Source organism: Orycteropus afer, unplaced genomic scaffold (genome assembly GCF_000298275.1).
Source record: "Orycteropus afer afer isolate SDZICR_OR568_19922 unplaced genomic scaffold, OryAfe1.0 scaffold00417, whole genome shotgun sequence".
Lineage (NCBI taxonomy): Eukaryota > Metazoa > Chordata > Mammalia > Tubulidentata > Orycteropodidae > Orycteropus > Orycteropus afer.
In genome coordinates, this window is record NW_006922004.1 from 744,973 (window position 1) to 768,794 (window position 23,822).

Here is a 23,822-nt window from a genome sequence, read left to right on the forward strand (position 1 = left end):
AAAAACATTCTGAAATGTTGTTAAGCTTCCTTTCTTAATTAATGCTTTTAAGAGGTTGAGAGAATTATATATAGGACCTGACCTAAGGTCAGAATGAAAGAATGCCCTAGTAAATTTTAGCTGTCTATGGAAATCTTGTGGGACAATTCTACTTTGTCCAATAGGGTTACAAGGAGTCAGAATTGATTCAATGGCAGCGTGTTTGCTTTTGGTTTATATATCTTGTAAGGAGCTCTGGTGGTTCAGTGGTTCAATATTTGTCTACTAATCAAAAAGAGTTAGTTGTTTGAACTCATCAGTTGCTCCATAAGAGAAAGATGAGGTAGTCTGCTTCCATGAAGATTTACAGACTTGGAAACCCTATGGGGCAGTTCTATTCCATCCTATAGGGTCACTATGACTTGGAATCCATTTGGTAGCAGTGGCAGTAGCAGTGGATGTACTTTATAAGAAAAAAAATCATTAAAATATTTGAGATCTCAGTTTATAATATTAATATTTTTATCAAAAAAAGAAAATAATATTTTTCAAAACAAATAATGTTTAATATTTGAAAACAGAATCATTCTTTACCTTTTTTGGGAGATGGTTGATAATGAATCAAATGAAATTCCATTATATAGAGTAATAGATATTGGAATCTTATATATATTTTGTTTAGCATTATACTTCCACACTTGCTTCTAGTGCTTTATACAAAACAAATACTTAATACATATTTTTTGATTTTTTATAAAAAAATTATCTTGAAGTAAGTGAATCTGGATTTTTTCAATTTTGATCTAGTTCTTTATATTTTCCTCTCAATTTATTAAATAAATAGCACATACTAGTGTTAGAAATACAGATTTCCATTATTCTTGGTCCTTACTTATGAGACAATTAATTTGGTAATCATTTGAAAGTTGTTGTTGTTGTTGTTATGTGCCATCGAGTCAGACCTGACTCATAGCCACCCCTCCTTGGGTTTCCGAGGCTGTATCACTACGGAAGTAGATTGCACAACCTTTCTTCTGAGGAGAGGCTGGTGGGTTTGAACTGCCAGCATTCTGGTTAGCAGTCAAATGCCTTAGGCACTACACTACCAGAACTCCTATCATTTGAGAAGTTACAGCTATATTGTCATGATACTAAAACAATCACTAAAATAATAATGTCATTTAGTAAATAAAGGAAAGACATTTCATATATATGACAATAAATCTGTATATCAGTGTCCCCCCACTGCATTAATGGAAAACTTTGTTGGCTTCTAAGAGAATACAAATCTCTCTGTCAGTCTGAACCACAAAGAGCTCAGTAGTAATGCTGGGCTTCAGGAATGTACATACCTAGCTTAAAATTTGTGTTCAGTGCTGTAAGAGTGGTGTGAACATAATGCTATAGGATCAGAGAAAGGGAGTAGTTTTGTCAGGCACATGAACAGGGGTGCTAGAAAGGAAGGCTTCATGGTGGATATTAGACTTGAGGTGAATATTGAACAATGGATAGAATTTTACTGGATAGATGGACCACACTACTGATGTCCTATAACTTACTTCTTCTCCATAGCCTGCATCATTGAACACAAGATGAGGGTGAGACTGTAGAGTTTATGCACATCAGAGAATGATTGAGGCTCATAAAACTGGGGTTTAACACCAACACAGCTAATATATAGTTCTCTGGCCTTCAGTAAATTATTTAGCCTCAGTATGCTTGACCCAAAAGTTGTTTGAGTTTCCTGATCAATTAAATAATTTGAGGAGAGTGATGAATCTTCCTGAAATTTTATAAAAAATAAATGTGTGCTGGTGTAATTTTCAAGGGAAGGACCCAGTGTCTACTAGTTCTTGATTAGGTTTTTTGATTGCAAACAACAGAAATAATTCTGATTAACTGGAGCAGAAGAGGAATGTATTACAAGGTTAAGGTAGGTATGAAAGCTTGGACAATCCAGTTTGTGCAGGAACCCAGGGAAGAAAGGCATTGCCAACAACCATACCCTGCGGCCCCTATGTCCACCACTCTTGGACACTGACTGGGCACAACAAGGCTTATTGCCCTTGTCACTGTGCCAGACACCCTGGAGTTTGTTTTTCACCCTCGAGGATCAAAGGCCTGACCAAGAGTATCTGTTATGTCTCAGTTTTCATCACCAGAATGTAGGAGGAAGGAATATCAGTACAGGAGATGGACCTCTGGCTCCTGCGGAGTTTGAGACTACTTCCAAGCAGGAAGGGAGCTTTGTCAAAGGGCAGCCAAATAACATTGTCAATTGCTATAGCTTTCATCAGATTCTCAAAGGAGCCATGACACTAATACTTCTGCTGAAAAAGATTATGAATCACTGCATTAGATTATCCTTAATTACAGCTCTGAAATTATATGATTCTAAATACTAATTTTTCTTTCCTCCATCATCTACCAACTCTCAATTTCTTTAACTAGACACAAATGCGGCCATAGAATGACTAACAACATTGCAGGGTCAGCGCTAAAGCAGCTATGATCATTTCAGTGGGTTGTATAATTAGGATGGTTGGGTTAATGACAGAGAGTAACAGATGTCTGGAAGTGCTGTTATCCAGCTGAATTTGTGACAAACCAGTACCAATTCCTGTAACAAAAGGAATTTACTTTCCCACAGAGCTTCCTGATGTTACATTATGAACATATTAAGATGTAGTAAAGCATAATGGTTAAAGAGCTCTGATGACTTACTGGATAATGCATTTGGCTGTTAACCATAAGGTCAGCAGTTCAAACTCACCAGCTGGTCCATGGAGGCAATCTACTTCAGTAAAGATTTACAACCTTGGAAACCCATTGGGTGTCACTATGAGTTGTAATCAACTTGACAGCAGTGTTTTTTTTTTTGTTTTGTTTTGTTCTGTTTTTTGAAATGGAAGAAGAAAGTTATATATAGCATAATGGTTACGTACATAGATTTTGAGCATGGAAAAGATGACTTGAATCTATCCCTAACTAGCTGGATCACCATGGAAAGTTACATGGCCTCAATAGTTCTTAGTTTAATAGTAATAATGCTAGTTAATGTGTGGTATTGTGAAAACAAAATGATAATGCAAGGAATTACAGTGTTTGACACTTTGTTACAGCTCAAGAAATAATGATGGAAGGCATTATAAAGATAATGAGTAAGAGATTAAAAAACTATGAACCAAACTCATTCCAAAAGGAAATGTTTACTTTTTAAGCTTAAGTCAAGAATAATAAAGATATTTAAGTCATGTATTTGACATATGTTCCATGTGCAAACTAGCTCTATGACTTATAGAATTGACTTCCTATAATCACCAAAATACATAACCTTGAAATGTATCTACAAACATTTTTCTCATGTGACAGAGCAGAAATAAAAATATTAGAAAAATCATAAATGGTAAATTATGTTAAGCTATATAAAATTGAATGTTATACTGCATAAATCCATTGTTGTCAAGTTGTCCTGACTCATAGAGACTATATTAAATAGATCATCAAAATGGAAGCTCTGGTAGCATAGTGCCTAAGACACTTGACTGTTAACCAGAAGGTTGGTGGGTTTGAACTCAGAAGGAAGGTTGGGCAATCTACTTCTGTAGTGATACAATCTCAGAAATCCAAAGAGGGGTTGGTATGAGTCAGATCCGACTCAATGGCACATAACAACAACAGCAACATCAAGTTGACTATAAGATACCCAAAGAGTTTAACAACTGAATTATTCTTTGAAGATGAATGAAACCAAAAATAGTAAATATGAAGGTTTTCTGAGCCAGTAACTGTCGTTTCAACTCCTGACCTCCTGAGCATTTATGCTTGTCCTTCAGTTCAACCTAAGGAGGTAGGATAAGTTGCTTGCTGACTTCTTATCAGACACAGACTAGAAGTGGTCTGAAAGGCTTTGGTTTAGTTGTTTCCTTTGAAACCCTTACTGATTCTGCTAATTTCATAATGAGTACATTGTCTCCTTATGTCTTACAGGTAAATGTGAATGTGGCAAATGTACTTGCTACCCTCCAGGAGATCAAAGGGTGTATGGCAAGACCTGTGAGTGTGATGATCGCAGCTGTGAAGATCTCAGTGGTGTGGTCTGTGGAGGTAGTAACAATTCACACAGCCTTATGTCTCTTACAACCAACCCTTTTCACCTCCCTTCCTTATTCTACCTATCTCTCTTTTTCTTTTCAAATTTGTTGTTCCAGTAATTTGCAATGAGACCAAAAAGCAATATAAAATTAGGCTTGTAATTACCTTTATTTTCTTGAACTCTTTGTTTAGGGGTTATATTGTTGTTGTTAGAGCTCTTATGGCACAATGCTTAAGTGCTTGGTTTCTAACTGGAAGGTTGGGGTTCAAAACCACCAGCTGCTCCATAGGAGAAAGATGTGACAGTCTGCTTCAGTAAAAATGTACAACCTTAGAAACCCTATGGGAAATTCTGCTCTGTCCTAAAGGGGCACTATGAGTGCTACAGTTTAGAATAGACTCAGTGGAAGTGGGTTTGGTTTGGTTTGGCTAATATAAATGTTGTCTACCCAGAGGCACCTTTGAAGAAAGGCCTGGTGATCTACTTCCAAAAAATCAGCCATTTGAAAACACTATGAAGCACAGTTCTACTCTGACATACATGGTAGGACTATGTGTTGAGGCCTCTATGAGTCCAGGTCAACTAGATGGTAACTACTTTTGGATTTAACACACTGGATTAGACAGCCACAGGAGACATGCTAACACATCCTTAGCCTTCTGATATAACCTTGATTGTACTTTAGGAGATCCTTAGACACTTAAAAATTACTTCTATTAGGTGATTGATCTTAACCAATGTATGTGATATAATGCAATTTCATTATCAGAGGATAAATATATTTTCAAGTTTGGAGAAATTTTGCTGCTGCTCCAATGTACTTGAGAGAGAGGACCTACTAGTCAGAAGTGGGCAAATAATAATAAGATATGGAGAACATCTTTAATCACTATAATAGCATTAATCCTGTTGAAGTATTATGTTTCTTAAATTTTAACTTAACTCTAAGAAATCATTTATACACTTAATTTCATATTTTAAATTTGATTAACCACTTTTTATTAACCTTTTGCAAGTATGTAAAGAACACAGGTCTTGGAAATTTTCTTTTAAATTATTTTATATTATTATTTTTAAAATTTACTTTAGTGTTTGAATAATGTCCTGAAGAGATTTTTGGTTAGAATGACACCAACATTTTAAAAGATTTTCTGCAGGTAAACATCATTTGTTTTACTTACCTTTATCTACTTCACATGAGTCATTTAGCCAAACCAGCTCAGATAATGGTGTAAAGCCTTAAATTCTGCCACAGATTTTTTTTCCACTAGGGCCTATGCACAAACCCACCAGCCACTCCTCGGAAGGAAGTTTGGGCAATCCTACTTCCATAGTGATACTGCCTCAGAAACCCAAGGAGGGGTCGCTATGAGTAGGGGTCGACTCGACGGCAAATAACAACAACAACAACAAAGGGCCTATGCATACATCTTCACACATTCTACTGAATATTTTATTTGTTTTCCTTGTCATTCACTTGATGTGAATCTTCACTCTTGATTGTCAGTCACACTGCTTAGAGAGGTACAATTCTAGGAGAGTCTCATATATATGTTATATATTATTATCATTATTATTATATATAGACTGTGGCAGACATAATCTCAGGAAGAATTTTCTACTGTGGCCAACTGTAAAGTCTGTGAATATGCAATAGAACTTGGTACTTACTTGTTAATCAGTTCTTTTGTAATAACAAATTCAAAACTCCCTGCCATCAAGGTGATTCCAAATCATAGCTACCCTCATTGGGGTTTGAACCACCAACCATTTGGTTAGCAGCCAAATGCCTTAACACCACCAGAGCTCCTTTTTGCAATAATAGACAATATATTTAGAACTGTGACTTTCTGTTCTCCAATTATTGGTGACTTCTTTCCATTCTTTCTTCAAAAATGTCTTTTTCTTCACACTTGAAACTATTCAATTGAATCAAAGTGACCAAAGCCATTATTTTTTAAATTATTTTTAGTGATGCTTCCTCAGTGGTGCTGTAGAAAAGCTCTCCACAGACCTGCCCAAGTACTGAAGAGCAAAATTAGGAAGTCACTTGCTACTAGGATTTCCACAAGGCACAATATACGTTGTCAAAGTTTCTCTGTTTTTCAGTCTATCTACAAATATCCATTATTATTAAATATATGCCACATTATTTATATATACTGTTGTAAGTTGCCAGAGAATGAATTCTGACTCTTGGCAACCCATGTGTGTAATAGTAGAACTTCACGGGATTTTTTCAAGACCGTGACCTTTAAGAAGCAAATTTCAAGGCCTTATTTCAGAAGCTGCTCTGGATGAGTTTGAATTGCCAAACTTTTGACTAGTAGTCATGGACCATCCAGGAACTCTTCATTATCATATAAACCAAAAAAAACAAACTCACGCCATCAAGTCGATTCAACTCATAGTGACCCTTCATTGGGTTTCCAAGGCAGTATCACTACAGAAGTAGATTACCCAATCTTCCTTCCAAGGAGTGGTTGGTATGTTTGAACCTCTAGCCTTCCGGTTATCAGTCAAATGCCTTAGGCACTGTGCCACCAGAGCTCCTTCATTATGCATATAATATATAGTAATTGAGTTAGTAATGATTCATTGCATACTTATTCCATCTAAGGCATTGCATTATCCCCTGAAAACATACATGGCTTTGAATACTTTTTATCTCTTTTATGCCATTACCTCTTGTATACTTGTATACTTGCATTCCTCTTATTTCACTCTTAAACTCATGGAAACTTTCTCTCATCCAATCATTCTGCATAATTGACTCTCCATGAAGTCACTAATAATTTCTACTTTTCCAAATCATGGGCAATTTTCAGTTCTCATCATGCATGACTTCTTTTAGTGTAGAATTGTACTTACTCATTATTGCTACTCCCGTAAATGTTCTCCTGCCTACACTTCAGACATGTCTTTTCCACTCTTTTATTCTTCCACTTCTCCTATACTAAGTTAATTTCATTTTCTTGCTCATTTCTCAGAGCTTTGCAATAAATCTTAGTTTGTTTGTTTTTTTTCCTGGAAATAACTATCTATATTTTTTTTGCCTGCTGTATGTTGCTTTCAAGTAATAGCAACATCTTCTGCTTTCAACTCTAAATCAATGAGTCCCAAGATGATTCCTTGGCATCAATTATTATCTGGCTTCAAACTCTTTAATTTCTAATTAAATATTTCAATATGGAAATTTCTTAAAATGTTTGAAACTGAAGTACTCACTTATTTATCATTTCAAGAAATACTCATTGAGCACTTACTTTTTGCCAGAACTTGACATTCAGTGCTGTCCAATATAAGTAATTACTCTATATTGGACAACATTGAATTGGGCAACACTGGATTTCCAGTACCAGAGTACCTTCTCTTTTGGAATTTAGAGGTGAGCGTGAAAGAAAGACATTGACAAAAGGATGACAATCAGGTGAATAATATGAAAGGAGACCGAACCAACCAAACTCACTGCCACTGAGTTAATTCCAACTCATAGCAACCCAATAGGACAGAGTTGAACTGCCCCACAGGGTTTGTAAATCTTTATAATCAGATGGCCTCATTTTTCTTCCATAGAGCGGCTAGTGGGTTTGAACCATCAGCCCTTTGGTTAGCAGTTGAATGCTTTAACCACTGCACCACCAGAGCTCCTAGGAAAGGAAAAGCCCTGGTTAAATGGGAACATATATATCAGCTGATTTAACATAGACTGGGGGCAAGGAAGACTTCCTTAATATGCCATTTAAGTACATATCTCCATAAGAGCTACATGTAATAGCTGTGATACATAATACATACTTTACATATATTAACTCAAGAGTCACAACAACCCTGTTGTTGTTGTTGTTGCTATTGTGTGCCATTCAGTTGATTTCAACGTGTGGCAAACCTGAGTGACAGAGTAGAACTCCTCAAAGGATTTTCTTGGAAGAAATATTTATGGAAACAGATTGCCAGGTATTTCTTCTGCAGAGCCTCTGGGTGGGTTCAAACTACCAACCTTTTGATTGTCAGATGCTTAACTATTTGTGCCACTAGGGATTCTTACCCAGTGGTAATAGGATACAGAGAAAATGGCTAGGTGAAGGGAGTTGCAGCTTGGTGCCCATCTTTCAGAGGGAACAGTGTGCACCAAGACTTATGGGGAAAATAGACCATGTGATGCAGTCAAAGAACATTGAGGATCTATGGGAAGACCTTTATGATTAGGGATTAGAAAGCCAAAGAGTAAAGGATGTGACATATTTTGTAAATCATGTTAATAATTTTGAGTGTTAGTCACAGGAGACTAGGGGCTATAAATGGGAGTTTAAACAAGGTGACAACATGATCACATGTTAATTTAAAAGTAGCTCTGGTTTCTGAGTGACATGTGGCTTTATGGAAGGCATATGTGTGTTTGTGGATATGACAGGTGAATAGGAATGTTGCGGGATGAGTCCTGGTGGAAAATGAAGATAGTTTAGCTAGATGGAGGACAGTAGAGATGGAGAAATTTGAGATAATTGGAGTGTTAGAAGCAATGTGGACAACAGGTTAACAAAACCCTTCACCCTGCTGCAAGAGAATTTGGCTCTCTGTTAAATTCCTAGCTCCCATTCCCTGAAAACAGATGAAGATGGTGTATGCCAATGTTACCAGGCAACATAGGTCAGGATAAATTGGTAAATTTCAATTAGATTTGGAGGGATTATGAATGAAGTATAAACGGCTGATGGAGATGTCATGCTTTAGACTTCCATGATTGCTGTGACTCTTGCAATAGGCATGTCCTTTGCAGGGTCACTGTAAACTATGCTTTATGAGTCATTAGAAGAGATATTTTCTCCTATGGGAGCTCTCATGGTGTAGTAACTAAAGCAGCGGACTTCTAACCAGAAGGCTGATCATTCAAACCCACCAGCCACTCCTCAGAAGGTAGACTGGGCAACTTACTTCCATTGAGATACTGCCTTGGAAACCCAAGGAGGGATCACTATAAGTTGGAACCAACACAATGGCAGTGATTTTTTTTTTTTTTAATGGACCATGAGAATTCTAAGTCAGAGAAGCCCCAGCACCCATGCAATGTTGAACTCATCCAGTGCATCTGGATGGTACTATCTGTGGGGAAGATAGTCCCAGACAACTACATGGGTTGTCATCCTAACGGATTGCTGCAAGGGCTGCTAAGGAGATGAATGCCTGATGCTGTCCTGTTGGCAGGAAGAAGTCCTTATTGATACCCTTCTGAAGAGAATAGTGCCAACTGTCAATCTGAATGCTTAGTTGGACCTAAAAAGCCCCTTCCCCTCCCCCATGACATTACAATCAACATTTACAGAAAATCATGAGTAAATGATGTGACTGAAGAGCAGAATAGACTCAGGGATGAATTCCAAATGTAGTTTGAGCAACTGAATGGGTGAGAAAGTCTGTGCTTTTCTTCTACTAATTATCTCCATTCATTGGAAAAGAATTTCTTCACAGAAGGTGATAAAGATGGAGAAAATTGAATGTATTGTGGTTTTGTTCATTTTAACTGACATTCTATTCTTTATCTTTGCTTCTTTTTCTGACTAACCCCTAATCATTATTCCAAATGCAACCTCAATTTATATACGCTAGGAAGCCTTTCTGAAATTATTTTTACTTCCTATGTATTGTAATGCCTTCATTATGAAACCATGACATTGTATTGTATGTGTTCATATGTCTCTCTATTCTTCATGGATATCTCTCTCTTTCTTCTCTCACTTTCTTCTGGACCCAGTTGTGGCTCTCATAATTTAATAATTTATTCAAAGATAGTTATTCAAAGATAATTCTTTATCATCAACTTTATGCTGGGTTTAGGGGTACAGTAATTTATGAGAGCGAGAGAAAGAAAAATAGATAGGTGAATTCTAATTTTCTTTCACTTTTAGATCAGAGAACTCTTCAAGTTGGAGTTAAAATTTGAATTAAACTTAGACCTTGAACAGCTACTATTTGTATATTTGGAAATTAAATATGGTGAACATTTCAAACCTGAAAAGGCTAAACAAAGGCCCAGAGGTAGAAGCATACTATGTATATCTAATTAATATTCTTAAGTCATTTTCTTGTATCTACAGCTCTTTTTCAGCTACTCTTGAACTCATTCACAGGAAGGATTTTCTTTTGACTTCTAAAACTACTTATTCTTTTATAATTTATAATACATATTCTTTTACCTCTATTTCTTTTACTTTGCTCATCTTTGGAAATCAGTATTTTTTAAAATATGTTTAAATTAATGTTTTCATGTTAAACATATAACTTATTTTTTAAAAAAAATAGAGAAATGTGTCATAGTGTTACACTTATCTATGGGTAGATCCATAAGTAGACAGGCAAGATCAGGTATGGGTAGACAAATGGGAATATACCAGTGGCCATATCTATATTGGGCAGATGATATTCTTACATGCATGCTTTTATGTGTTATAAAAATGTCCAGAGAGATGAGAGAGCTAACAGGGGGCAAAGTTAGGATAACTTCTTAGTCACAGCTAAGCACCTTGAGTGAGTGAGTCTCTGGGACTGCAGGCTTGGGATGGTGGTCATAGGAGACATCAAGCTCAATGGGCACAACATAGTACACAAAAAAAATTTGTTCTACATCCTACTTTGGTGAGTACAACTAGAGTATTAAACGCCCATGAGCAAGGGGACAAGGAGCTCAATTGACATAATTTAGTACACAAAAACATTGTTTCACTTCCTACTTTGGCGAGTAGCAACTGGGATCTTAAAAGCTTACAAGTAGCCATCTAGATGCCACTTGGGTCTCTCCTCGTCCAGAGCAAAGAAGAATGAAGAAAACCAAAAATGTGTGGAAGCAATTAGTCCAAGGGACTGGTACACCATTCGATCTTCAGCTATATGACTATGAGACCAGAAGAACTAGATGGTGCCTGGCTACCACTGTCAACCACTTGTGGGGGGGTCTATGTAGGAGATCCTGGATAGAGTGCAAGAACAATGTGCAACAAAACTCAAAATCATAAAGTTTGGGGGGGGGCTGATAGAGCCTGATGGAACCCCTGAGACTATGACCCCTAGCTGCCCTTCAGGTCTAGAATTGAACTCATTCCTGTGGCTTCCAGCCAAACAAAAGACAGGCATATGAGATGAACATTTACTTTAGGTAGATACATTCCTTGGTGAGATCCGTTATGGGAGAATAGAAGGGCTATGTATGCACAGGAAGACAGTGCAAGGGTGGGGGCAGGAGTACATGGGAAGGAAGAACACAGGGAAGAGGTGGGTATGGGGAGAAACTGGGAGGAGAACTGTTGCATTGTGAGAGATTACAGTCAATGTCATGAGACAAAGTATATGTGAACTGCTGTATGGAAGAGGAATTTGCTCTATAAACTTTCACTCAAATCACAATAAAACTTAAAAAAAAAAAAAAAGCCTACGAACAGCCATCTAAGATACAACTCTTGGTCTCTCCTTGACAGAAGCAAAGAAGAGTGAAAAAAATCAAAGACACATGGAAACAATTAGTCCAAAGGACTATATACCATGGGAACCTTAGCCTATACCACCCTAAGACCAGAAAAACAAGATGGTGCTTGGCTATGACTGCTGACCATTCTGAAATAGATCACATTAGAAGGTCCTGGATAGAGTGGAAAAAAAACTGTGGAGAAAAACTCGAGCTCATAGAAAAGGACAGGCTTACTGGTTGAATAGAGACTGGTAGAAACCCCAAGATTACAGCCCCTAGTCACCCTTTGGGTCTGGAATTGGACTCACTCCCCTAGCTTTCAGCCAAACAATGAACAAACCTACAAGCAGAACAACTACACCGGGATGATACACTCCTTAGACCAATCAACCACAGGAGTTCAGAAGGGCAGTATTTGCACAGGGAGAAAGCTAGGGAGGCAGAAATGCATAGGTGGAAAGGATAACCACAGGAAATAAGGAAGAGGAGAGCTATTACATTGTGGGGATTGTAATCAGTTTTACAAAACAGAATATGTACAAACTATTGAATGTAAAATTAATATGCTTTGTAAAATTCCACATAGAAAATAAAATAATAAATAGAATATAGAGAAAATATAAAGAACAAAATACAAATCACTTACAAATGCACGATCTAAAAATGATATATGTGATGACAATTTGTTGTATTTCTTTCTATGTTTTTTGAGGGGCAAGGTATTTTTATTGTTGTTGTCGAAATCTAAGTTTATGAATTTTCCATACCTTTTTTATAATTTACAATATAATATAATTATAATTATATTATATTATAATGTGATATAATTAATTATAATTACCTTCTAAGGTATTAATGAATCCCTAACATTGTTCCTCTCCTACCTCCTTACCCATATAGGCTAGTTTTCATATTTAGTTTACTGTAGTAAACAACCCTACCTTCAGAAATAAATAGGCCTGATGGGCAAACAGAATATACTTAGATACATTAAAGCAAATTTTTTTAAATGAAATTTGAGGATTCATTTGATGCATGTATGACTTGTGAAAAAGGTTGTAATACATTAATTTTTAGCTATTCACTTTATTTGAATCTTTGTCACATTTGTCATATTACCAAAGTAAATTTATTTTATCTCTAAATCCTCCATTTCTCTGTTTTTCTCTTTTAATTTCACCTAGGCATTTTCATGTTGTTGTTTCTTTGTTGCTTCTGTGTCAACGTTGCTGTTAAGTTCTGTAGTCTTGGTGGGTAAGGGATAAGAAGTCTTGGGAAACCTGATTTGTTAAAAAAATGTGTGAGTGTAAGGAAATGGCCTTGCCCTTAAATTCAGCTTTACTACCCAGATATCCAGTGATTACTAAGCCTGGACACCAAAACAAGCCTTAGATCTCTCCTACCTTTACAATATTGTGATTTTCTGAGAAAACTAGTTTGACCAAAACCGAACCCACTTGCATTGAGTTGAATCCATAGCCACCCCCACTGGGTTTCCAAGGCTGTGAATCTTTGTGGAAGTAGATTGTCTCATCTTCCTCCTGTGGATCAGCTGGTGGGTTTGAGCTGCTGACCTTCTGGTTAGCAGCCAAATGCCTTACCCACTATGCCACAAGAACTCCTTAGTTTGTCTTAAGGAATAACTTAAAACTAGATACAGGCAGTTTTTGAATTATGAATGTCCATCTTACATATGGCTTATAGTTATCCATCCCACCCCCACCCCTTCACCCAAGGCAACCAGTAACTGTTCCTGGATCATTAAATAAACCAAGACCAGAGTTCTGTTAAGAACAAGATAGGTACCTAAATTTGTCAGTTTCTACCTCCCAGTTAGGAGCTCTGGTAGTATAGTGCCTGAGGCACTTGACTGCTAACCGGAAGGCTGGTGGTTCAAACCCACCAGTCACTCCTTGGAAGGAAGGTTGGGCAATCTATTTCTGTAGTGATACCACCTCAGAAACCCAAGGAGGGGTCACTGTGAGTCGGGTGTGACTCCACAGCACATAACAACAACAATAACAATAACAATTTTATAATTTGTCTAGAGAAAATCTACATATGTCCTATGATATTCTTAATTGCTTTAGTGTATGTATATGTGTGTGCTTTTCTGTATTTTTTATATAATAATTATTTTCTTTGAGCAGTGCAGAGGTTGTGTCATGCAGCAAGATGAATAGGAATCCCAGATTTAGACAGACTGGAGTTTAAATCCTGGCTGCATTTCCTAGTAGTCGTAGTAGTCTGGACAGGTCATTTGGTCTCTCTGCTTTGGTTTCCTCAAGCATACAGTAAGAATATTAATGCCCATTCTTCAGCTTTATGGTGAGAATGAAACATAATGGATGCAATATGCCTGGTATCATGTGCAGGTAGGCATCCTGTGAATGCCCTGTACATGAAGTGGAAAGTAGAAGATTGAGGTAGTTGTCTCCAGAGAAAGCTATATGTATGTCTCAGGCCTCTTGAAAACATATTTACTCACACCAACTACAAAGTGTTTTGGAAGAAGATTGGAAGCATACAAATCTGCATTTCCACATCTCTGGGAAGTTTGTTCAAAGCTCTTACTTTCACCATCACGTGGCAGCCGGTTGTGGACTAATCTCTAATATGAGTGTATGGAACACATTAACATCCTTCTTCTGGTGTGGTTTGTGAGGAGAACAAAACTGAGAATAACAAATTTATGTAATGTTCTCAGTTCACCACCAGATCCTGAGTCACAGTTTTTGTGGCTCTTCACATGGCTGGATGGACCAGAACCCTGCATTTCCAGTGTGTGACTTGAGAACCCAGTACACAAACCTGAGGCCAGAGCAGGATCTGCCTCAGGATTTCAGCAAACAAGTAAAACCAAAACATCCATAAGATATATCATCAGCAGGTGCACGTGAACTAATAGCCATTGGTGTTTATCCATCATCCTAACAATAAACTAAATATGATTAAACCGGTTCTGGTAGGTTGGGATAAGTTAGTAATTGTACCTGAAGCTGAATGTAACTAATTACCTAATTTTAAAAAGATCAGTTTTGATTAAACCAAAATTACAATGTGAAAATGAGTAGCAAAAAGAATATCAGTATGAAGTAAGACCATTGCTCTTTTAATTAACTTACTCATGAGTCATGTTCAACAGTTATAGACCATATATGGACCTCTCAAAACATCCCTACTAACAAAAATTTTCTGTGATCTAAACAGGCATAGATTTCGTATTAATCAAGTCACTATTGAAAAAAAAAAATCACGCTCTTTGTCAGGAGTGACATTCTCTAAGATCTGCTTGTTTGTTTTTTTTGACATATGCATTTAAGATTCTTTAAGGGCAGTATATTTACATTTTGGCTCATGTGTGTTTAATTGTTTTACTCTAACACAAACTTAAGTAGTGACATCCCTCCTGCATCCCATTTACTTGGGATAGGAATAAGAATCTGCAGGCTATTGGTTTTTTTCTTTGCTCTGTGTTCCTGGAATAGCTGCCCATGAGTCCAATTTAAGAGACAAGAGGGATAATGAAGAACCACTTCTTAATTACACAATCAGTTCACATTTCTTCAGGGAGTTCTTCTGTGCAGAGCTGCAATCTGAAGGAAATTGGGCAGTTTGAAAGTGAATTCAGTGACTCTCCGGCATGGCTGGCTTTCTGATGAGGAGGAAGGCCTCAGACACTCACTCAGGCCACTCCTTGTTGTTGTTGTGTGCCGTCCAGTTGATTCAACTCTTAGTGACTCCATGTGACAGAATATATCTGCCCCATTGGGTTTTCTTGGCTATGATCTTTATGGAAGCAGATCACCAGGTCTTTCTCTTGCAAAGCCAGTGGGTGGTTTCAAAACTCCAACCTTTTGATTTGCAGGTAAGTGCTTAACCATTTACACTACCAGGGCTTCTATTCTGGATAACAGAGGCAGCAGTGGCATTGTTCCCAAATTACATTTGAAAATCACAAGCCTCTTTCCAGAATTCTGAATTGTGCTAGTTAAGGTAAGTGGCATTTACATTAGTCTGCAGATTGTCACTCTAGAAATGGATGACAAGGTGACTGACTGAGTGCCTTTGATGTCCCACTCATCTTCTATCCTTCATTTCTGCTGTCCTAGAGCTCTGGTTCTAGCACATTTGGTGATCTGGCTCCTATTCATCCCTTAAGTATCCCTGAGATCTTTTCTGGCAATGCTTACTAACAGTATTCTCAGTGTTTGTTGTATATAATATATGTAATATTTTATTGTATTTTCAGTAAAGGTTTATACCACAGTTTAAGTTCCCATTCAGCAATTTCTATACAAATTGTTCACTAACATTGGTTCCATTCTTTTTTTTTTTTTTTTCTTAATCCTGTTATTTTGTTGTTTGAGTGAAAGTTTACAGAGCAATTTAGTTTTCAGCAATTTATACGCATTTTGTTTTGTAATTTAGTTGCAATTCCCTCAATATAACATCACTCTTCCAGGACTTCTTTTGGGTTCCACATTTTCATTCACCCTTTCTTCCTGACCCTTCTGAGCTTTGCTTTTGGACAAATACTGCCCTGTTGGTCTCCCATGGTTGATTATTCCAAGGACCACATTCCTCATGAGTGTTATTGTTCACTTTATAGGTGTGTCTGTTTTTTGGCTGCAAGAGTGAATTCAGTTCCAGATTTGAAGGGTGTCTAAGGGCCACAGACTCAGGGGTTCCACCAGTCTGGTCTTTTTTATGATTGTTAATTTTGTTCTAAAATTTTCTCCTTCTGTTCAGGACCTTCTGTGGTGCTAATAAGAGCAGTCAATAGGGTAGCCGGGTAATATCTAATTCATGACTATGGGGTTTATTAGGGAAGTAACAGATTTTCAGGCTCAGGAATGAGCTCAAGATACAATTCTTTGATCAGGACAATCCTTCCTCTGCTATGACCTCAGGCACACCTCTCTGTCCCTTGGCCTCTTGGCCAGACCTCTGCCCTGCTCAGATAAATGTTACAAAGCTCTTTTAGCTCTGCCGGTAGGTAAACCTATGAGCACCTTACTCCACCAGCAAGCTTCCTGCCCAAAGGGACTCAGCTTTCTTGCTCCATGGCCAGCAAGCCCTCCACTCTATCTTTGCTTCTTTGTTCCTCAACCAGTCATCTCAGCCAATCATTTCTGCCAAGGAAGCCCAGCACAGGGCTCTCAGGTCCAAGAATGAGCTCCACTCTACCTCCATCTCCTCTCTTGATGGCAGTGAGATCCCTCTTTCTGCCTCTAGAGAGGCTTATTTTAAGCCTAGCAGAATGATGAAACTAACCAATCTCCATATTAGAGTTTCATATACCTTATTTGCATGGTCCCACTCAGTCATCTGATTGGAGTCACAAAACTGGCTAGAAATGCCATACCAAGTAATTCACTGCACCACATTATATGCAAACAAAGGCAATGCAACACACTGCCATCGAGTCGGATCCGACTCATAGAGACCCCTTCCTTGGGTTTCCGAGGCAGTATCACTATGGAAGTAGATTGCTCAACCTTCCTTCTGAGGACTGGCTGGTGGGTTCGAACCGCCAGCCTTCTGGTTAGCAGTCAAATGTCTTAGGCACTACGTCACCACATTATAGACCTGTTCAAATATTCTTCCTTGGTCTTTTAAGTTTAAGTAGGTCATGTGTTTCTAGAAATTTGTCCATTTCTTCTAGGTTTTCAAATTTGTTGGAGGGTAATTCTTCATAGTTTTCTGTTATTATCCATTTTATTTTGGTTGATTCTGTTCTGACGGCACCCATTTTGTTTCATATTTATGCTTTTTGCATCTTCTCCTTCTTTTCCTTTGTTAAAGTTGTCAGTGCCTTGTCAATTTTATTAATCCTTTCAAAGAAGGAACTTCTAGTCTTCTTTATTCTTTCTATTGTTTTTCTGCTTCTGTTATTTCTGCTCTAATATCTATTATTTTCTTTCTTCCAGAATGTGTGGGCTTTTTGTGCTGCTCCTTTTTCTAATTGTTGGAGCTGTAGTTAGATGTTGATTTTGGTTCTTCTTTTTTGATGCGTGTTTGTTGCTATAAATTGAACTGTGAGCACTGCTTTTTCTCTGTCCCAGATATTTTTGTAAGTTATGTTTTCTTTCTTATTAAATGTTTCACTTTTTTATTTTACTGTTATTCAGTAGTTTCTAAGCAGGGTGTTATTCAGTCTCTATGTATTTGATTTTCCCCTATTCTTCCTGTTATTAACTTAATTTTATATTTTAATATAAAAATAATTAAAATTCATATTTTATGGCTTTATCATCTGAGATGATGCTTTGTGTTATTTCAATATTTTAAAATTTATTGTGGTTTGCTTTGTGGCCTGACATATGGTCTTTCCTGGAGAATGATCCACATACATTGGAAAAGAAAGTATAGTGCATTTTTGTTCTGTGGTGCATTCTGTGTATGTCTGTGAGGTCATGTTCGTTGTTATTGTTTAGATTGCCTGTATCTTGAGTTTCTTTCTAGTTGTTCTGTCCTTCATCAAAAATAGTGTATTAAAGTGTCTTTCCATTATTGTGGAGTTGTCTAGTTATCTTTTCAATTTTGTAAAAGTTTGATTTTGAGGCTCTTGCATTGGGTGCATACATATTTATTATGGTTATGTCCTTTGTTGAATTGACTCTTTAATCATTATGTGCTTACCCTTCCTTGTCCCTTATGCTGGTTTTTGCTTTGAAGTATACTTTACCAGAAATTAATATTGCCACTCTTGCTCTTTTTGGTTGCAGTTTTATTGATATAATTTTTTCCATCTTTTGATTTTTAATTTACTTTTATCTCTTTGTCTAAGGTGACTATCTTAACGGTACTATACTGATTGGTCCTGTTTTCTTATCCATTCTGCCACTCTTCATCTTTTAATGAGTACATTTAACCCATTTACATCCAGTGTGATTATTGATAGGTACACATTACACGTTGACTACGGATATTCTGTTTTGTTTTGTTTTTTAATTGTGCTGTTGATGATTTCTTTGTTCCATGTATTTTTCTCTGCTGAGTTCATTTTGTTATCAAATTTTCTTTATTGATGTTGATTTTTTTTAAAACTTTTTATTGTGATTTTTATGAAGTTTTGTAGACAAAATCAGTTTTCCATTCAACATTTCATACACATTTTGTTTCATGTCATTGATTGCAATCTGTACAATATAACATCACTCATGTTACTTTCTCCTTGTGTTTCTCATTTCCATTCTTCCTTCTTTCCTAAACTTTTGTGACTTCTGAGCTTTATCCTTGAGTAAATGCTGACCTTTTGATCTTTTATAGTTGATTGTTCTAAGGAATGTATAACTCCCTTGTGTTAGGGTTCACCTTATGTTGTTGTTGTTGTTGTTGTTGTTTGCCATCGAGTCGGCCCCGACTCATAGCGACCCCTCCTTGGGTTTCCGAGGCAGTATCACTACGGAAGTAGGATTGCCCAAACTTCCTTCTGAGGAGTGGCTGGTGGGTTTGAACCACCAGCCTTCTGGTGAGCAGTCAAGTGCCTTAGACACTATGCTACCAGGGTTCACCTTATAGAAATGTTTATTGTTTGGTTGAAAATTGAGCCACCAGGGTGAGTTCAGTTGCAGGCCTGAAGGGTGACTAAGGGCCATAGTCTTAGGTGTTCCACCACTATATTCAACCAGTAAGCCTGGTCTTTTCTATGATTTAGAATTTTGTTCCACCATTTTTGTCCACTGTTTTTGTCCAGGGCCTTCTAATATGGTCCATTTCAGAACGGTCAGTGGTCCTAACCAGGCATCATCAAGGTCTTCTGGTCTCAAGGTAGTGGAGGCTGAGGTTCACATGATCCTATGCATACAGTCCTCTGGACTAATTGTTTCCAGGCATCTTTGTTTTTCTTCACTATGTTTTGCTCTGGATGGAGAGAGACCAATAGTTTAACCTTAGATGGTTGCTCACAGGCTTTTAAAACCTTAGTTGCTGTCTTTGTGAACTATATTGTGCAAATGGGCCTTGATGTCCCCCAAGACTGTGTTCTTGAGCCTCCAGATTAGTGATTAATTCCTTCAAGTTTTTGGTTTTGCCTCCTGTGTACTCTACTAAATTCATGGATATATTTGCAGCATATGTAAATACAAATGTAGAAATATTCTCTGTCAAACACACAAACATAATATATATTTGTGAGTTGTTGCTATTGATTTTGTTTACTGAGTCTTCATGATTTTTTTTTTTTTTTTTTCTTATTTTGGCTAGAAGTTTATTAATTTTCTTTGTGGTTACCCTGCAACTTATTTTTCTCTCCCTAAGTTTAAAACAAAGGCACTCTGGTGGCATAGGGCTTAAGGCATTGACTCTTAACCAGAACGTTAGCAGCTGCTCCTTGGAAGGAAGATGGGGCAATCTCCTTCCATAAAGATTTACCACTTTGGAAACCCAGTGGGGGTCACTGTGAGTTGGAATTGACTGGATAGCAGTGGGTTGGTTGGTTTGTTTGTTTTGGGTAAGTTTAAAACAGTCTGTTCTATCCTGATATAGTCTTCATTTCCTCTTCATTTGGAAGCTCTATAATTATTCCATTGATTAGCTCTTTTTGCTTTGTAGTTGTAATTTACAGGTTGACATCTCTAATTCCATATTTTCAGCCTTATAGGTTTATTTTAAGGAACTCTGGTGGTGTAATGGTTAATGTATCCAACTGCTAACCAAAATGTGGGTGGTTACAACCCACCAGCTGCTCCATGGGAGACAGATAGGGCAGTCTGCTTCTGTAAAGATTTACAGCCTTAGAAACCCTGTGGAGCAGTTCTCCTCTGTCCTGTACTGTTATTATGAGCCGGAACTGACTCTATGGCAGTGTGTTTTGGATTTTAAGCTTATTTCATTTTTGAAAATCCTTTATTTTAGTTGCTTTCCTAGTGATATTTTTATCTGTCTTAAACTCATGTTGTTGTCTGAAGTTGTTGGTTCTCTGTCTGAAGGACTCCCTTTAGCATTTCTTATAAGATTGATCTTTTTCTTTTCTTTTTTTTTCCTAATTCATCTAATTTCTGTTTATCTGGAAATGTCCTAGTTTCGCCATCATATTTGAGGTGTAAGGTTGGTCTGGTTTTAACAAATTCCCTTAGTTTCTGCTTATCTGGAAATCTCCTAGTTTCGCCATCATATTTGAGGGACAGTTTTGCTGGATATGTAAGTCTTGGTTGGCAATTTTCTTTTTCTTTCAGGGTTTTATATATATCATCCCATAGCCTTCATGCCTGTGTAATTTCTACTAAGATATCAGACTCCATGTTATTTGTTCATCATTGTAGGTAACATTTTGTTCTTTCTGAGTTGCTCATTGAATTCTTTCTTAGTCTTTGATTTTGGAAAGTTGATTATGCTATGTTTCAGTGACGTTCTTTTGGGTTCTATCCTGTATAAGATTCATTGACCTTGGATGAATACTTTTTCATCTTTCATGATATTAGGGAAGTTTTCTGCCAAGAAATCTTTGACAATTCTGTTTTTTGTTTCATTTTATTTTGACCTCTTCCAGTTCTATAATTCAGATAACACATAAAATTTTCCTCCTGATGGTGTCCCACATACGTCTTAGGCTTTCTTCATTCCTTTTTTCTGATTTTTCTTCATACAAATTTGTGTCAAGAGATTTGTCCTATAATTCACTGATGTGGTCTTGCATTGATTCAATTCTACACATTTGTCCTTCCAGAGTGTTATCTACTGTAAAAATTTTAATGTTAATCTTCTGGATTTCTAATTGCTGCTTTTGTATGGTTTCTAATTGTCTATTTATTTTGTCATTTTGCTCTTTTTTATTTTTCTGAATTCTTCTAGGGAATTGTCTGTTTTCCTTGCTTGTGGTTTCCTTGATCTCTTCAAGGGCCCTATATATACATCTATTAATTTCATTATCAGGTAATTTCATTACCATTTCTTCCATAGAGAGGTCTCTTGGTTCTTGATAGAGCCATCTTGTCTTGTTCCTTTGTTTTATTTGAAGTTATCTATTGTCTCTGAGACATTGTGGTGTTATTGTATTTGTTGATTATATGTTGGTTTGTTTCACCCTAATTTCTTCTTTTCTCTTGCTCTGTTTTGATATGTCCAGGTGGGTGGGATGGGTGTGCTACTTTGGTCACAATGGGGGGCTTCCCACCTTTCTCTGGGTGGGTGGAGTAAGGGTGAGGTGTGGAAATAGATCTCTGATTGCTGATCATATAGAGCAGCTGCGGGCAGGATGACCAGGTGATATATACCATCTGTCTTTGATCCAGTGATTCAGAAGTGGGTGGTGGTACTCACCTATTGGGTGAAGTGGTAGGTGGCAAGTGTGGCAGATATGGCTATTTAGGATATAATGTCTGCCCCTTGCTGGATGAGAGAAAAAAGGAAGAGAAAAATATGGATAAAAGTAAAGGAAGAAGAAGAGGAAGAATGGAAAATATACATAAGTAAAAAGGAAGAAGAAGTAAAAAGAGAGAAAAGGAAAAAGGGTGGTTACAGCAGCAGAAATACAAGCCTCTAAGGTGGCAGGGGCATAGTGTCCTATCAATGGGGACCTAGAGATGACAGGCACTTGGCATGCAGTAGGCATGATTGCATAGGCTGCAGGTACTTGGCATGGGGCCTGTGCATGTGTGCACCTGCAACAGTGGGAGCAACAGGTATTTTCCATGTGGTTCATGCTTGGCACACAGTCTACATGAGTGCTTGCTCCATACTGAGAAGACAGTGGTCACCCAAATCCTAATTAAAAAAAAAAAAAAAATGAATAAAGAGGAAACAAATGATAATCCAAAAAAAAATACAAAGAATTATTTAATTAAAAAAAAAAAAAGACAGTGGGCATGCTGTTGGACCATATGGATGTTGGGGTACACAGTGCACAGTCTGTGGGAGCACACCATGGTCCTCAGGGGTCATGGTGTAGCTGAGAGGTCACGGACTGGGGGGTAAAGGGGGAGGCAGTCAGAGTGAACTGGGTGGGGGAAGAGTGGCAAGGCATGTGTCACTGGCCACTATGTTGGTGGCAGTGGAGAATAGCCTCATTCCTGGTCACCAGGAAGGTGTTGGGGGAAAAGTAATAGAAAGCAATTCTCTTGTTGCCATCACTAGTGTGGTCTGGTTGCCATGCACTGGTGTGAGCCTGGTGTACTACTGGGCAACTGCAACTGGTTATCTGATTCCTGCCTCCACTCAAGTGGGGAAGGGGATGGTGACTAGAGTCCAGCATCTCCAGCTGCCACCTCCTAACCCTCTCCTCTATGTGGGCCCCCAACTCAAACAACAAGGGATCACTATTGATAAGTGGTTTTATCCCTATTTAATGGGTCCTTTCTTGCTCTGTAGTCACCTGTGTCACTTCTCATCTGCTTCCTTGCACATTCTTTTCTCAAGTATAGCTCATATTCTGCTCATCTTGCTTCACTCTGGATTTATTTAAACTCTTTCTCCTTCTTATTGGATGTTTCATTCTCCTCACTCATGTATGCTGCCTTCTATAATCCAAAATGGTAACTCTGTGTTGGACCTCCACTCCATCTCTTCTTGATCACTGTTTTTATACTGTTTCTTGTTACAGTTGATATTTAGTCTAATTTTTTATCTTTTCATTTGATGATCAGAGTTCCAGGTTATCGTCTGTATTTGTTTCACTTGGTTTCTCAAGTTGTTTCCAACTGATAGCAGCTCAACAGAACTGCCCCATAGGGTTCCCTAGGCTGTAATTTTTATAGAAGCAGACACGTGGGAGCTGCTAGGTGGGTTCAAGCAGCTAACCTTTTTGTTAGTAGTCAAGGGCTTAACCATTGCACCTGCAGGGATCATGTTGAATATACTAACACACACACATACCAAAAAAAAAAACCTCACTGCCGTCAAGTCGATTTTAACTCATAGTGACCCCCTCCTTGGGTTTCCAAGGCAGTATCTTTACAGAAGTAGATTGCCCAGTCTTCCTTCCAGGAAGTCGCTGATGAGTTTGAACCACCAGCCTTTGATTAGCAGTCAAATGCCTTAGGCACAATCTTCTATAGCCCATATGTATTTGTTTGCTTGTTATTACTTGGTTTCTCCCCCAGTATCTTGCAGGTTTCAGGTAAATACGGTCAATGCTTTTTATTCACTAGTATGTCCCAAACTACTAGCACAATGCTTGGCAGATAATATCGTTGTTGTGTGCCGTCAAGTCAGACCTGACTCACAGCAACATTTCCTTGGGTTTCCGAGGAGGTATCACTACAGAAGTAGATTGCCCAATCTTCCTTCTGAGGAGTGGCTGGTGGGTTTGAACCCCCAGCCTTCTGGTTACCAGTCAAGTGCCTT

At 37.7% G+C, this 23,822-nt stretch overlaps 1 protein-coding gene across 1 annotated transcript in view; it reads left to right on the forward strand.

Moving 5' to 3' along the window:
- Positions 1-23,822, forward strand: part of ITGBL1 (integrin subunit beta like 1) — a 396,418-nt gene that overhangs the window by 358,041 nt on the left and 14,555 nt on the right. Inside the window, exon 8 of the mRNA XM_007953815.2 lies at positions 3,970-4,086. Coding sequence (XP_007952006.1) covers positions 3,970-4,086 — 117 coding nt within the window. The remainder of the gene's footprint in view (positions 1-3,969; positions 4,087-23,822) is intronic.